The following is a 17,273-nucleotide window of genomic DNA, read 5'->3' as shown; positions in this document are numbered from 1 at the left end:
AAAATTAAAGAGACCTTTGGAGAGAAGAGAACCCCTTGTATGAATATCAAGAGTTCAGATGGCAACCCAGTTCTAAGCAAAGAAGGGAAGGCAGAAAGGTGGAAGGAGTATATAGAGGGTTTATACAAGGGCGATGTACTTGAGGACAATATTATGGAAATGGAAGAGCATGTAGATGAAGACGAAATGGGAGATAAGATACTGCGTGAAGAGTTTGACAGAGCACTGAAAGACCTGAGTCGAAACAAGGCCCCGGGAGTAGACAACATTCCATTAGAACTACTGATGGCCTTGAGAGAGCCAGTCATGACAAAACTCTACCATCTGGTGAGCAAGATGTATGAGACAGGCGAAATACCCTCAGACTTCAAGAAGGATATAATAATTCCAATCCCAAAGAAATCAGGTGTTGACAGATGTGAAAATTACCGAACTATCAGTTTAATAAGTCACAGCTGCAAAATACTAACGCGAATTCGTTACAGACGAATGGAAAAACTGGTAGAAGCGGACCTCGGGGACGATCAGTTTGAATTCCGTAGAAATGTTGGAACACGTGAGGCAATACTAACCTTACGACTGATCTTAGAAGAAAGATTAAGAAAAGGCAAACCTACGTTTCTAGCATTTGTAGACTTAGAGAAAGCTTTTGACAACGTTAACTGGAATACTCTCTTTCAAATTCTGAAGGTGGCAGGGGTAAAATACAGGGAGCGAAAGGTTATTTGCAATTTGTACAGAAACCAGATGGCAGTTATAAGAGTCGAGGGACATAAAAGGGAAGCAGTGGTTGGGAAGGGAGTGAGACAGGGTTGTAGTCTCTCCCTGATGTTATTCAATCTGTATATTGAGCAAGCAGTGAAGGAAACAAAAGAAAAATTCAGAGTAGGTATTAAAATCCATGGAGAAGAAATAAAAACTTTGCGGTTCGCCGATGACATTGTAATTCTGTCAGTGACAACAAAGGACTTGGAAGAGCAGTTGAATGGAATGGATAGTGTCTTGAAAGGAGGGTGTAAGATGAACATCAACAAAAGCAAAACGAGGATAATGGAATGTAGTCGAATTAAGTCAGGTGATGCTGAGGGAATTAGATTAGGAAATGAGACACTTAAAGTAATAAAGGAGTTTTGCTATTTAGGGAGTAAAATAACTGATGATGGTCGAAGTAGAGAGGATATAAAATGTAGACTGGCAATGGCAAGGAAATCGTTTCTGAAGAAGAGAAATTTGTTAACATCGAGTATAGATTTAAGTGTCAGGAAGTCGTTTCTGAAAGTATTTGTATGGAGTGTAGCCATGTATGCAAGTGAAACATGGACGATAAATAGTTTGGACAAGAAGAGAATAGAAGCCTTCGAAATGTGGTGCTACAGAAGAATGCTGAAGATAAGGTGGGTAGATCACGTAACTATTGAGGAGGTATTGAATAGGATTGGGGAGAAGAGAAGTTTGTGGCACAGCTTGACTAGAAGAAGGGATCGGTTGGTAGGACACGTTTTGAGGCATCAAGGGATCACAAATTTAGCATTGGAGGGCAGCGTGGAGGGTAAAAATCGTAGAGGGAGACCAAGAGATGAATACACTAAGCAGGTTCAGAAGGATGTAGGTTGCAGTAGGTACTCGGAGATGAAGAAGTTTGCACAGGATAGAGTAGCATGGAGAGCTGCATCAAACCAGTCTCAGGACTGAAGACGACAACAACAACAACAACAGCACTGTTTTGTTCTTGTTTCATTTTTTATGATAGCATGTTTAAATCAACAATGTGCAGCTGTGAAATTTCTTATTTCTACTTGGTAAAAATGATGCTGAAACTGTTTTAATGTTGAAAACAACTTACCGAGATGATGCTATGGGAAAAACTGAAGTGCACCCGTGGATTGCTTGATTTAAAAATGGCGACATGTCGATCGATGATAAACCTTGTTCTGGACATCCAACAACTGCCCGAATCGATGGAAATATTGAAAAAAAGTGGAGAGCCTGTTCTCACAGACTGTCGACAGACAGTTGATCAACTGTCTGAGATTAGTGTGTTATCTTGGAGTTCTGTTCAGTGAATTTTAATGGAAGATTTAGGAATGAAAAGGATTGCTGTCAAATTTGTTCCTCAGGTTCTGATTGACAATCAAAAAGGTACATCTAGTTGAAACATGTTGTGCTTTGAAACCACAGCTTGAAACTGATCCACATTTTCTATCAAATGTCGTTACTGGTGATGAGTCATGGTGCTATGTTTACAACCCAGAAACAAAGTAATAGTAAAGGCCATCCAAAAAAATGTTGTCAAGTCAAATCAAACATCAAAACAATGCTAATTTGCTTTTTTGATGCCAAGGGTATAGTTCATTCAGAGTTCGTTCCCACAAATCAGATCTTTTATTTGGAAGTTTTAAGAAGATTGCGCAACAGTGTTCATCTAAACAGACTCGATTTGTGGCAGACATGAGACTGGTTCTTCCACAATGACAACGCTCTTGCACACACAGCTATCTCTGTTAGACAGTTTTTGGCTTAAAATGGCATGGCTTCACTCCTCCTCACACCTTACTCACCAGACCTGGCTCCATGTAACCTTTTCTTATTTCCACTCATGGAAAAGGGGCATGAAAGAACACCGATTTGACAACATTGAAGAAGTCAAGAAAAAACTGAGGGAGGAGATATCACCCTTTTCTAAAGATGACTACAAAATATGTTTCGAACAGTGGAGAGTATGTTGAAGGGGATAAAGTTGTTTGGTAACTAGTTTGAAAATGTCTAGCTTTTAAAAAATGATATTTTTTTTACCGCACCATATGGGATCATTCCATTCCATATCCCTACAAAGTGTTACACCCAGGTATTTGTGTGAGTTGGCCGATTCCAACAGTGACTCATAGTCATAGGATACTATGTTTTTTCGTTTTGTGAAGTTCAAAATTTTATGTTTCTGAACATTGAAAGCAAGTTGCCAAGCTCTGCACCATTTTGAAATCTTATCGAGATCTGACTGCATATTTATGCAGCTTCTTTCAGATAGTACTTCATTATAGATAGCTACATTATTTGCAAAAAGTGTGAGGTTACTATTAATATTGTCTGCAAGGTCATTAATATACAACATGAACATCAAGGGTCCCAGCACACCTCCCTGGGGCACACACAAAGTTACTACTACATCTGATGACGACTCTCCATCCAAGACAACATGTGGCATTTTCTCTACCAAAAAGTCCTCAATCCAGTCACAAATTTCACTTAATGCCACATATGATCACAATTTTGACAATAAGCATAGGTGCGGTACTGAGTCAGATGATTCTCGAAAATCAAGAAACACTGCATCTACCTGGTTGCCTTGTGAGAAAAGTGTGAGTTAGGTTTCACATGATGATGTTTTCGAAATCCATGCTGTTTGGCATTGAGAAAGTCATTCTGTTTCATATACCTCATTATGTTTGAGTTCAGAATATGTTCTAAGATTCTACAACAAATCAAGTCTGAGGATATTGGGTGATAGTTTTGTGGATCACTTCGACTACCCTTCTTGTAGACATGTGTGAACTGTGCCTTTTTCCAAGAACAGGGCACAGTTCTGTGTTCGAGCGATCATCGATAAATTATAGTTAGAAGAGAGGCTAACTCAGCCACAAATGCAGTTTAGAATCTGGCATAAATTCCATTGGACCCTGGAGCTTTGTTCAGTTTTAATGATTTCAGCTGTTTCTCAACAACACCGACACTAATACTTATTCCATTAATCTTTTCAGTGGTACCAGGATTCCACCGGGACAATTCCCCTGGGTCTTCCTTTGTAAAGGAACATTTGAAAAGAAAGTTAAGCTTCTCAGCTTTTGCTTTGCTACCCGCAATTTTATTTCATGTCTCATTCACTAGGGACTGGACACTAACTTTGGTGCCATTAACAGCCTTTACATACGGCCAGAATTTCTTTGGGTTCTGTGGAAGATCACTTGACAATATTATGCTATGGTAATCATTGAAGGCATCACTCATTGCTTTCTTAACAGCCAAACACGTTTATTCAGCATCTCTCTATGTATAACCCTACACTTTGTTTTACACCTGTTATGAACTAATCTCAGTTTCTTTAGAAGTTTCTGTACAGTGACTTTATACCATAGAGGTTCCCTCCCATTATGAACTGTTCTACTGGGTACATATCTAGCCAGTGCATGGTCAACTATTCTTTTAAACTTGAGTAATAGTTCCTCCACAGGCTCCTGCCCTTTGCTGAAAAATTCAAGTTCCTCATTGAGATATGACACTACCGATGTTTTATCTAGTTTCCTGAACGTATATATTCTGCTTGTTTCATTTGTCCTTTATACTTTGGTAGTCGTTGCTTCAGCCACATCACGGTCACTGATACCAGTTTCGGTGTCGACATCCTCAAAGAGGTAAGGTCTGTTTGTTGCCGTTAGATCCAATATATTTCCATAATGAGTAGGCTTCGTAACTGTCTGTTCTAGGTAGTTTTCAGAGAAGGCGTTTAGTAAGGTTTCACAGGATGTCTTATCACACCCACTGCTAGCAAAACTGTAATTTTACCAGTTAATTGTTGGATGAATAAACTCTCCACCGATGATTACAATGATTGGGGAGCTTATGTACAAGTGAACTGAGGTTTTCTCTGGTTTTCAGTTACTTCAGGAGATGAGTCTGCTCTGAACATTCCATTGTTTGTTTTTCACATTTGACTTAGTCATTTTATTTCCATGTCTTAAGTAATTTTGCTTCAACATATTTTTATTATTATTAATTATTATTCTGATTGTGTGTTGATCATAAACACTAGTTAATTTCATGCCTTTAATTTCAACCTTGACGGGTTGTAATTTTTTTACTGAAAATTTTTGCTACTATTTCGTCATTCCCATAGTATGTTGAACCTCTGTAGATTGTCTACATAAGTGAATATGCCATTAGTTTCAAATCCATTCTTTAACAAAGTAGCATATGTCAGCAGTGCTAGACTTCCAACAAAGAGAATATTACTACGTCACCAGTAGACTATGATATGACATTATTAGGCTTCTCCTTGGAATGCCAGTTAATAAAGAAGAAAAGAAATACAAAATAACACGTTCTGAAGTGACTCCACACCAGCTTCAACTGTTACCTTTTATTTTTGCACTATAGCATAATTTGACCTTAGACCCTATGCCATTTTTAAGTACCATTCGTTGGCTGTTTCATATTTAAAATCTGTAATTGACAGTATTACCGTACTGGTTAGATAGTTTCATGTTCCAGGGAACATCTTGCCTGATAAATCATAATGGTGTTGAATGAGTCCTTTTACGTTCACCTCACAAATTAATTTGTAATTTGTAAACATGGATACTTGCTGAACAGTCATAAGTTTTTTGTTTCTGGTCTGTTGGACATATTGTACATGTAGTATATTACTTGGCCTAGTACTAAAAATTCATATTACAACTGGAACCATTGTTAAGATAGAATCTCACAAGGTTAAAATCACATATGGTAAAACACACAATAACACTCTAGGTACAGTTTATGGCTGAGCAGCAGTGAGGATGTATTTCAGTAAAGACTGTAATGCTTGGAAAGTCTGGAGAAAGCTTTTATCCAGCTATGGTTGTCAAATGGCTGATGATTATGAAATGAAGCACACTGTCCATTCCATTTACTGATTTAAGTACGGTTGTCAGAATGTCCTAGTGAAAATTCTGTTACCATTAATTGAAATGCTAAAACACACACACACACACACACACACACACACACACATTACTGCAGCATCTGTTGAAAAATCAACAGACAACTTCACTAGTAGATGCACCTAGCTATACTCACTCAATACGTTGTGAAATCTCATTTATCTAGGCAGTGAGGCTTGAATCACTCTGATGTCTTTGTATATAACGATTGTCTGTCATCCTGCTGCAAAGATATGTCTTCAGACATGGCAAGGTTGAGAAAGATCTCTCCGCAGTGATGTTTGTTACAGGAAATGTGCACAGCAATAACACAAGACTGTAATACTTGGCAGCGCCGTTGCCCTTTGATAGGCTTCTACTGGAGACTTTGGCATATTTTCGTCCATTTGTGCTAAAGTTGTAGCTCTCCCTTCAAATCTACAAAACAAGGGAATTGTGTACATCAGCACTTTGCAAAATTCTCCATGTCTGTATCACTAAAAGTTCTGTGACAGCAATTTTTGTAGATGTCCAATTCTTTGCAGCTGGGTTCTAAGGAATCTTAACGACATTTCATTTAATAGATGATTGAAAAAAGGTATAAACACTGACAGGCAGTAATACTCTTCTTCCAACTGGGTCTGAAAATTGAGTACAGTGGTTTGACAGTTTGCTAGCCTGAAAATTATTTTAAATGTGTCTGTGCTAATTTTACATTGCTTTTGGAGGCTTTTTTGTGGCTGGTGACAAACTTCATTGTCGAAAGAGTATCAGTTTCAACGGCCTGTAAAGATCAAGATAAAGGGTTACTCCCAGAATGTCAACAAGGATGATAAAGCTCACATTGAATTCTGACAATATGTAGCTTGGAGCAGCAGAAATGCAGGTGAGCATGTCTGTCTCCTTTATCAGCCAGTTATTTGCAAAATTAGAGGGAGACATGGGAAGACATCTAAAAAGTCAAAATTGCTTCATGTCTTTACACCTTTCTTGTATTTTTTTACTATATTTTGAATGAGTTTGTTCTTTGAAGAGATATGTTCTTTCAGCTGACTCTCGGAGAATGGTTGCTGCACCTGAAATAACTCCCACAGGATTTGTTTATGTAGGTATGGTGCAGGCATTACTGATGGGTAAGTTAAGTCAATGGCTTCCACAGTGAGTATAAAATGCTACAGGTTTAATATTGGATATGCAGACCTGGACACCTTTTATTTTACTGCTCATATTGACCCCTATAGTATGCTTGTCACCAGCAAAGCGAAATGTGTAAGTTCTGGTACTCCAATTCTCACAGTATATTGCAAACTATATTTTCACCAGTAAGAACCACAGTCTGGGCAGACTTGAGGAAATCTTTTTTGACTTCATTTGTATCCACATCGAAATAGTGAATATGAATGGATAATTGCTCACTAATATAAACAACTGTAGTCCAACAGTTCTTTTAATTTTGTTTATTACATTGTCTGTTGTTAATTACCCACAATTCTCAATACATTTTACATCGATTTATGAATGAAGGAAGCATTTTTAGCGCACTTTTTCCTGTGGTCGAGTAGTATCTCATCTCCAACATATATTCAGAACTTCAGCGAAGCTCTGAAGTTGCCTTCTCAAGCAGAACTTACCAATTCTAAATCACTGTCATCCACTTTTCCTCTTAATGTAATGTTCTGCATTCCACATAATATAATCATTTTTATAATGGGCATAAGTTTTTTTTTTTTCTTTTTGCAGTTCTCTTCTTTAATTTTGCTCTCCTGGGGTCTCATTTGGGCAGTAGTATCTATTGACTTCCCCTTTTCCTTCATCAAAAATTGAGAGAGGCTACCCCACTTGCCTTTTGGTATTTGGTACTCTCATGGCATGTGTGCATTTCAACACTTTCTTATTTAATGTGTGTGGTTCTGCCACTAACTTTTTCAATTTCACATCATTTGTATTTGCCGATGCACAAAAATAATGTGCACCTTGCATAAGCCACCACCAGCAGTTTTATTGTGTAGAAACCACTCATATCCCTTAAACCAACATATTTGGAGAGAGAGGTTTTTATTTCCTTCGGGAAATAATGAAAGCTTAAGAGTTAGTGTTCACCCCAGGTTTAATGGTTTACGTGTAATTTAAACAACAAAAGGAAAATAATTATTTACATTGGTGTAGTCAACAAAATTTTATGTTGTTGTTGTTGTTGTTGTTGTTGTTGTTGTGGTCTTCAATCCTGAGACTGGTTTGATGCAGCTCTCCATGCTACTCTATCCTGTGCAAGCTTCTTCATCTCCCAGTACCTACTGCAACCTACATCCTTCTGAATTTGCTTAGCGTATTCATCTCTTGGTCTCCCTCTACGATTTTTACCCTCCACACTGCCCTCCAATACTAAATTGGTGATCCTTTGATGCCTCAACACATGTCCTACCAACCGATCCCTTCTTCTAGTCAAGTTGTGCCACAAACTTCTCTTCTCCCCAATCCTAATCAATACTTCCTCATTAGTTAGGTGATCTACCCATCTAATCTTCAGCATTCTTCTGTAGCACCACACTTCAAAAGCTTCTATTCTCTTCTTGTCCAAACTATTTATCGTCCATGTTTCACTTTCATACATGGCTACACTCCATACAAATACTTTCAGAAATGACTTCCTGACACTTAAATCTATACTCGATGTTAACAAATTTCTCTTCTTCAGAAACGTTTTCCTTGCCATTGCCAGTCTACATTTTCTATCCTCTCTACTTCGACCATCATCAGTCATTTTGCTCCCCAAATAGCAAAATTCCTTTACTACTTTAAGTGTCTCATTTCCTAATCTAATTCCCTCAGCATCACCTGACTTAATTCGACTACATTCCATTATCCTCGTTTTGCTTTTGTTGATGTTCATCTTACACCCTCCTTTCAAGACACTATCCATTCCATTCAACTGCTCTTCCAAGTCCTTTGTTGTCACTGACAGAATTACAATGTCATCGGCGAACCGCAAAGTTTTTATTTCTTCTCCATGGATTTTAATACCTACTCTGAATTTTTCTTTTGTTTCCTTCACTGCTTGCTCAATATACAGATTGAATAACATCAGGGAGAGACTACAACACTGTCTCACTCCCTTCCCAACCACTGCTTCCCTTTTATGTCCCTCGACTCTTATAACTGCCATCTGGTTTCTGTACAAATTGCAAATAACCTTTCGCTCCCTGTATTTTACCCCTGCCACCTTCAGAATTTGAAAGAGCGTATTCCAGTCAACATTGTCAAAAGCTTTCTCCAAGTCTACAAATGCTAGAAATGTAGGTTTGCCTTTTCTTAATCTAGCTTCTAAGATACATCGTAGGGTCAGTATTGCCTCACGTGTTCCAACATTTCTACGGAATCCAAACTGATCTTCCCCGAGGTCGGCTTCTACTAGTTTTTCCATTCGTCTCTAAAGAACCCACGTTAGTATTTTGCAGCCGTGACTTATTAAACTGATGGTTAAGTAATTTTCACATTTGTCAACACCTGCTTTCTTTGGGATTGGAATTATTATATTCCTCTTGAAGTCTGAGGGTATTTCGCCTGTTTCATACATGTTGCTCACCAGATGGTAGTTTCGTCAGGACTGGCTTTCCCAAGGCTGTCAGTAGTTCTAATGGAATGTTGTCTACTCCCGGGGCCTTGTTTCGACTCAGGTCTTTAAGTGCTCTGTCAAACTCTCCACGCAGTATTATATCTTCCATTTCATCTTCATCTACATCTACATCCTCTTCCATTTCCATAATATTGTCCTTAAGTACATCGCCCTTGTATAGACCCTCTATATGCTCCTTCCACCTTTCTGCTTTCCCTTCTTTGCTTAGAACTGGGTTTCCATCTGAGCTTTTGATACTCATACAAGTGGCTCTCTTTTCTCCAAAGGTCTCCTTAACTTTCCTGTAGGCTGTATCTATCTTACCCCTAGTGAGATAAGCCTCTACATCCTTAAGTTTGTCCTCTAGCCATGCCTGCTTAGCTATTTTGCACTTCCTGTCGATCTCATTTTTTAGACATTTTTATTCCTTTTTGCCTGCTTTATTTACTGCATTTTTATATTTTCTCCTTTCATCAATTAAATTCAGTATTTCTTCTGTCACCCAAGGATTTCTACTAGCCCTCGTCTTTTTACCTACTTGATCCTCTGCTGCCTTCACTACTTCATCCCTCAAAGCTACCTATTCTTCTTCTACTGTATTTCTTTCCCCCATTCCTGTCAATTGTTCCCTTATGCTCTCCCTGAAACTCTGTACAACCTCTGGTTCTTTCAGTTTATCCAGGTCCCATCTCCTTAAATTCCCACCTTTTTGCAGTTTCTTCAATTTTAATCTACAGGTCATAACCAATAGATTGTGGTCAGAATCCACATCTGCCCCTGGAAATGTCCTACAATTTAAAACCTGGTTCCTAAATCTCTGTCTTACCATTATATAATCTTTCTGAAACCTGTCAGTATCTCCAGGCTTCGTCCATGTATACAACCTTCTTTTATGATTCTTGAACCAAGTGTTAGCTATGATTAAGTTGTGCTCTGTGCAAAATTCTACCAGGCGGCTTCCTCTTTCATTTCTTGCCCCCAATCCATATTCACCTACTACGTTTCCTTCTCTCCCTTTTCCTACTGACGAATTCCAGTCACCCATGACTATTAAATTTTCGTCTCCCTTCACAATCTGAATGATTTATTTTATTTCATCATACATTTCTTCAATTTCTTCGTCATCTGCAGAGCTAGTTGGCATATAAACTTGTACTACTGTAGCAGGAGTGGGCTTCGTCTCTATCTTGGCCACAATAATGCGTTCACTATGCTGTTTGTAGTAGCTTACCCGCATTCCTATTTTCCTATTCATTATTAAACCTACTCCTGCATTACCCCTATTTGATTTTGTATTTATAACCCTGTAGTCACCTGACCAGAAGTCTTGTTCCTCCTTCCACCGAACTTCACTAATTCCCACTATATCTAACTTTAATCTATCCATTTCCCTTTTTAAATTTTCTAACCTACCTGCCCGATTAAGTGATCTGACATTCCACACTGCGATCCGTAGAATGCCAGTTTTCTTTCTCCTGATCGCGACATCCTCTTGAGTAGTCCCCGCCCGGAGATCCCAATGGGGGACTATTTTACCTCTGGAATATTTCACCCAAGAGGACGCCATCATCATTTAACCATACAGTAAAGCTGCATGCCCTCGGGAAAAATTACGGCCGTAGTTTCCCCTTGCTTTCAGCCATTCGCAGTACCAGCACAGCAAGGCTGTTTTGGTTAGTGTTACAAGGCCAGATCAGTCAATCATCCAGACTGTTGCCCTTGCAACTACTGAAAAGGCTGCTGCCCCTCTTCAGGAACCATACATTTGTCTGGCCTCTCAACAGATACCCCTCTGTTGTGGTTGCACCTACGGTCCGGTATCTGTATCGCTGAGGCACGCATGCCTCCCCACCAATGGCAAGGTCCATTGTTCATGGGGGGGGGGGGGGGGGGGGCAAAATTTTATACACATATTTTTAGCATTGGAGAACAAAGTCTTCAAACAAGTTATTAATTTTTGTATTTTTTTATTGAAAATGAAACTCCTCCAGCTGTATTTAAGATTTCATATTTATTTGGCTACTAGTTTCGACGTTGCGTCAACGTCATCATTAGGCCCGTACACTTTGATATCGTCAAAGTGTACGGGCCCGAAGATGATGACGCAGTGTCTAAACTAGTAGCCAAATAAATATGAAATCTTAAGTACAGCTGGAGGAGTTTCATTTTCAATAAAAAAAATTATACCAGCTGATGTCCCACCATCATCCAATTTAAATATGGATGTACGAAGATAAAAAAAATGGTGGACACAGACACATAGTTAAAAAAACTGTAATTGAGAATTAATATTAATTTCTTTTATTTATTATAAGTGGCCACAGTCCTGTCTGTCACTGTCTAAGATAGTTATGTTACTTATATAGCACAATCCATACAAATTTTAAAAATGGATGTATGTATACATGTATGTATGTGTGTTCCACATTTCTTAAACCACTGGACTGATTTCAGTCAAACTCAGTACACATATCATTTGCTGTGTGGAAAGTTTCACTGTAGGGGTAAGACTGAGCCACCCATCAAAGGAGTGAGGGTTGGGGTGAATAAACAGTGTAGCTGACAATGCAAGAATACCCATACTTTAGTCATCTAGTATTTGTGAAAGAGAGCACTTAGAGATTTACAACAAACTTTACACAAAATTTCAAAGCTTAGCAAAATGATGAAAGGAAAAACTTTTATCAATAAAATTAGAAGGAAGGTCAGCATTGGCCATAATTTTGATGAAATATTAACAACAAAATCGATTTTCGATCACGTAACGATCGTCTTCAATGCTGGAAGTTAAACATTTCACATAGTGATCAGTGAATAAGAAACACAAGACCACAAATACACCTGAGTATAAACCAACTACTGGTAAGAACATACCTTTAGCGTGCAAATTAAAACTCGTAGGCACTGGTGTCTAGTTATTAGCAGTAACAGAAGCTATGAAACGATCACCGTAACTGAAGCCGCTGTTTACATTCACCTCTACAGCAGATCTCGATGTGACAGGGACTTGGAACGCCCTCCATGTGACATGTCATGTGAAGACTTAAAACTACTTTATTTGGCAAGTGATTACCACAAAATACCAAAAGTGCACTTGCAAATCGTTAATTGAATATCTCAGATTTAAAATTGTACATTAAAAATGCATAGCAAAAAGGAAGAGGGGGGGGGGGGGTTCCACATCTTGCCAACATACACAGGTGTGTTATTTTCAAAACAACTTAAAAAAGAAACATGCAAGAATAAAAATCCACAGGTAAATTATAAGATGTCAGATTACAGGACTAGTAAAAAAGAAAAATATACCAACAACATGACATCAGATATAACAGAATTTGTTATAACAAAGTAACCGCCAATTGGCGTGGGAAATCTGGGAAATCAGAGGTGCAAAGTTCTTAATTTATGTAAAATATTACGTTGAAACCAAAAAGTCAAATACATAAATAATGGTGATTGTGCAATATATGCCACATCTTAACAGGTCAAAATGTCATGAGACACAATATTCTTTATAAATTTTTTCTTTTTAGAGTGTAGACTAACAATTTTTTATTGTATTTAACGACATGATGATACACACATCTCATTCGTCCCGTTTGGACATGTTAATGCATTATAACTGTTTCAATTAAGGAAAGCAGAATGATATAAAAGCACATTGTGGATGCAGAGATCGTTTAGCACACTCATCAATAAGAACCACTGTTACAAATTGCAAAAAATTAGTGATACATTGGCTAGAGACACAAGTGTACGTAATATGCTAGCCTAGTAGAAACCTCCACAACCACACCTATTATTTATAGAAAAAATTTCCTCACATGATACAAACAGAACTTGGGTATAGGGAAACAGTGTTCTCTTTAAAGTATGAAAGCTTTGTCCCAAAAAATTCATCGCACTCTGGTTATACATTTCTGCATAAACACTGGGTCAGAACCCATCATTCATACATTTGCAGTTGATACAACGGAAATGAAACTGTCAAACAAACAGTTTTGAATACTCATATGAAGGAGATAATTTTATTACATCTTATAGCAGCAGTGGAACCACTTGTAACATAAAAGCTGATTTTGAAAATACCCATATATCCAAAGTAGGCCATAAAAATTAATCTAAAATGAAAGGTGTGGATAAGTAGTAATATATATTGTGCATCCAGAAAAATGCCGTAAGTTAGGAAAGGTAACAGTACAAATTATTCTCAAGATATACATCGTACTGTAGAAAAATTAGAACCAGATTATACACATTTTTCCACAATTACTTACTAAAGCAGTTAAAATGTAGTGACAAACCAGCAACATGAAATAAACACATGAAAGTGATGACGATTTAAATTTCTGGTCTATTGGGAAAATGTGTGTTTATTTCATGGTGTTGGTTTGTCACCACATTTTAATTGCTTTAGTAAGTAATTGTGGAAAAATGTGTGTAATCTGGTTCTAATTTGTCTACAGTACGATGTATATCTCGGGAATAATTTGTACTGTTACCTTTCCTAACTTATGGTGTTTTTCTGGATGCACAATATATATTACTACTTATCCACACCTTTCATTTTAGATTAATTTTTATGGCCTACTTTGGATATATGGGTATTTTCAAAATCAGCTTTTATGTTGTAAGGGGTCCCACTGCTGGTACAAGACGGATAATAAAATTATCTCCTTGATATGATTATTCAAAACTGTTTGCTTGACAGTTTCATTTCTGTTGTATCAACTGCAAATGTATGTATGATGTGTTCTGACCCAGTACTTGTGCAAAAGTGTATAACCAGAGTATGATGTATTTTTTGGGACAAAGCTTTCATACTTTAAAGAGAACACTGTTTCCCTATACCCAAGTTCTGTTTGTATTATATGAGGAAATTTTTTCTATAAATAATAGGTGTGGTAGTGGAGGTTTCTACTAGGCTAGCATGCTTTGTACACTTGTGTCTCTAGCTAACATATCACTAATTTTTTTGCAGTTTTTAACAGTAGTTCTTACTGATGAGTGCACTAAACAATCTCTGCATCCACAATGTGCTTTTGTATCATTCTGTTTTTCATAATTACGATTTTTTGTAATTAAGCCTCAGAAACAATTATAATGTGTTAACATGTCGAAATGGGATGAATGAGATGTGTGTGTCATCATGTCGTTAAATATGATAAAAAAGTGTTAGTCTGCACCCTAAAAAAAAAGTATAAAGAATATTGTGTCCATGACATTTTGACATGTTAAATTGTGGCATATATTGCACAATCACCATTATTTATGTATTTGACTTCTTAGTTTCAACGAATATTTTACATAAATTAAGAACTTTGCACCTCTGACTTCCCAGGCAAGATGGTGGTTACTGTGTTATAACAAATTCTGTTACATTTGATGTCATGTTATTTGTATATTTTTCTTTTTTACCAGTCCTGTAATCTGACACCTTGTAATTTACCTGTTGATTTTTATTCTTGCATGTTTCTTTTTTAAGTTGTTTTGAAAATAAGATGCCAGTGTATGCTGGCAAGATGTGCGTTTCCCCCTTCCTTTTTGCTCTGCGTTGTTAATGTACAACTTTAAATTTGATATGTTCAGTTAATGATTTGCAAGTGCACTTTTGGTATTTTGTGGTAATCTCTTGCCAAATAAAGTAATGTTAAGTCTTCATGTGACACATGTCACATAGAGAGCGTTCCAAGCCCCTGTCACACAGAGGTCTGCTGTACAGGTGGCTGTAAACAGCGGCTTCAGTTATTGTGATCATTTCATAGCTTCTGTTACTGCTAATAACTAGACACCAGTGCCTACGAGCTTTAATTTGTACGCTAAAGGTATGTTCTTACCAATAGTTGGTTAATACTCAGGTGTATTTGTGGTCTTGTGTTTCTTATTCACTGATCACTATGTGAAATGTTTAACTTCCAGCCCTGAAGATGATAATTATGTGATTGAAAATCGATTTTGCTGTTAATAAATCATCATAATTACAGCCAATGCTGACCTTCCTTAAAATTTTATGTATCACATGGTCGTTGTGCACACAGCACTCTATGGAGTCGCCAATCAATAAAAAGCTTATCGCTTACTGCATTTTTGCTGATCATGCAGTAAAACTGCCACATGAAGTATGACATTTTAGTTTATTACTTCTTTACTTATAACTGTATCCATGACACTTTGTGCAGACAGTATTCAACTATACCACTGAATGTACCAGAAAATTTACATAATTGTACAACACTTAGTTCAGGAGATATGACATCGTAAACACTGAGACGTGAGGAACTGCTGCATCATGCATGACATTTTAATTTATTACTACCTTATTATTAATTCTATTCACAACACATTTTGCATACAGTAGCCACGCAAACCACCGGATCTGCACAACACATTTTGCAGACAGTAGCCACCCATACCACTGGATCTTCCTGCAAAATTGTATCATTGTACAGCGTATAGTTCAGAAGATACGTTATCATAAACATTGAGCTGTGTAGAAATGAAACTGCAGGGTAAAATTCGTTAGACACAGGTGAAATGTGTGTGAAATGCATTTGTCTTGCGTGTATGCTGGCAAAGCCATGGGCAAAAAGCTCATCCTAAATCCCTGGAATGTTTTAATCAAATTTGGTATCAATATTATTTACAACCTGGAAAGAAATACTGTAAGGGTAAGAATCACATGTTCATTTTACACTGACATGTTTTACAACAAAAAGATTTTAAGACATACTCTGTTAAAAACGGTTGTGTTAAATCAAAAAATATGTTATGCAATCTTGGCTGTTGAATGCTTTTTAACAATTAAACAGATATCCTTTCAGCTCTTTCAAAATGAGAAAATTCAGTCTGTTACTAAGATCGCATTCAGCATTGTATATTTGGTACCTGTAGCTGTTCTAAACCAGAACTGATTTTAGTCCAATATATCCTTTTTTTTCCTTTATTTACGCCATCTGCCAGTATGAATATTTAGTTAGATATTTCATCTGTTTGAAAAATAAACACAGTGTCTTAATGTCCACATGCTTTTGTGTATGTAACAGTGTGTAAATTCTGTTTTGTGATATCATTATTGTGCCTTCTTTTGCAGAAAGTGGATGAAAATGATGTTGAAGATTACGAGAGATTTATGAACAAAAATCCAGAGCCACAACGAACACTAGGTGATGTAATTGCAGAAACAATAGCTCAGAAGCAAACTGAGTTGCAGACCCAGTTTTCAGATGCAGGAAGTGAGTGCAGTTATTATGTATATTTAAAGAAGTTATGTATCTAAAAACAAAGATGATGTGACTTACCAAATGAAAGTGCTGGCAGGTCGACAGACACACAAACAAACACAAACAAACACAAACATACACACAAAATTCAAGCTTTCGCAACAAACTGTTGCCTCATCAGGAAAGAGGGAAGGAGAGGGGAAGACGAAAGGAAGTGGGTTTTAAAGGAGAGGGTAAGGAGTCATTCCAATCCCGGGAGCGGAAAGACTTACCTTAGGGGGAAAAAAGGACAGGTATACACTCGCACACACGCACATATCCATCCACACATACAGACACAAGCAGACATATTTAAAGACCTTGGTCTTTAAATATGTCTGCTTGTGTCTGTATGTGTGGATGGATGTGTGCGTGTGTGCGAGTGTATACCTGTCCTTTTTTCCCCCTAAGGTAAGTCTTTCCGCTCCCGGGATTGGAATGACTCCTTACCCTCTCCTTTAAAACCCACTTCCTTTCGTCTTCCCCTCTCCTTCCCTCTTTCCTGATGAGGCAACAGTTTGTTGCGAAAGCTTGAATTTTGTGTGTATGTTTGTGTTTGTTTGTGTGTCTGTCGACCTGCCAGCACTTTCATTTGGTAAGTCACATCATCTTTGTTTTTAGATATATATTTCCTACGTGGAATGTTTCCCTCTATTATAAAGAAGTTATGTGTTTCTTTTGTAATCATACCTTTTTTCTCTGCAATATCTTCTGTGGACTGGGGGAGTC

The 17,273-nt window shown here is 37.5% G+C and overlaps 1 protein-coding gene across 1 annotated transcript in view; it reads left to right on the top strand.

Annotated features, from left to right (window-relative positions):
* The window catches only part of LOC124776756 (bystin), a 57,993-nt gene that overhangs the window by 19,275 nt on the left and 21,445 nt on the right, over positions 1-17,273 (top strand). Inside the window, exon 3 of the mRNA XM_047251884.1 lies at positions 16,376-16,517. Within this exon, the coding sequence (XP_047107840.1) occupies positions 16,376-16,517 (142 nt within the window). The remainder of the gene's footprint in view (positions 1-16,375; positions 16,518-17,273) is intronic.

The sequence above is a fragment of the Schistocerca piceifrons genome, chromosome 2, assembly GCF_021461385.2.
Source record: "Schistocerca piceifrons isolate TAMUIC-IGC-003096 chromosome 2, iqSchPice1.1, whole genome shotgun sequence".
In the NCBI taxonomy this organism is placed as follows: Eukaryota; Metazoa; Arthropoda; class Insecta; order Orthoptera; family Acrididae; genus Schistocerca; species Schistocerca piceifrons.
This window is presented reverse-complemented; position numbering and strand designations above follow the sequence as displayed.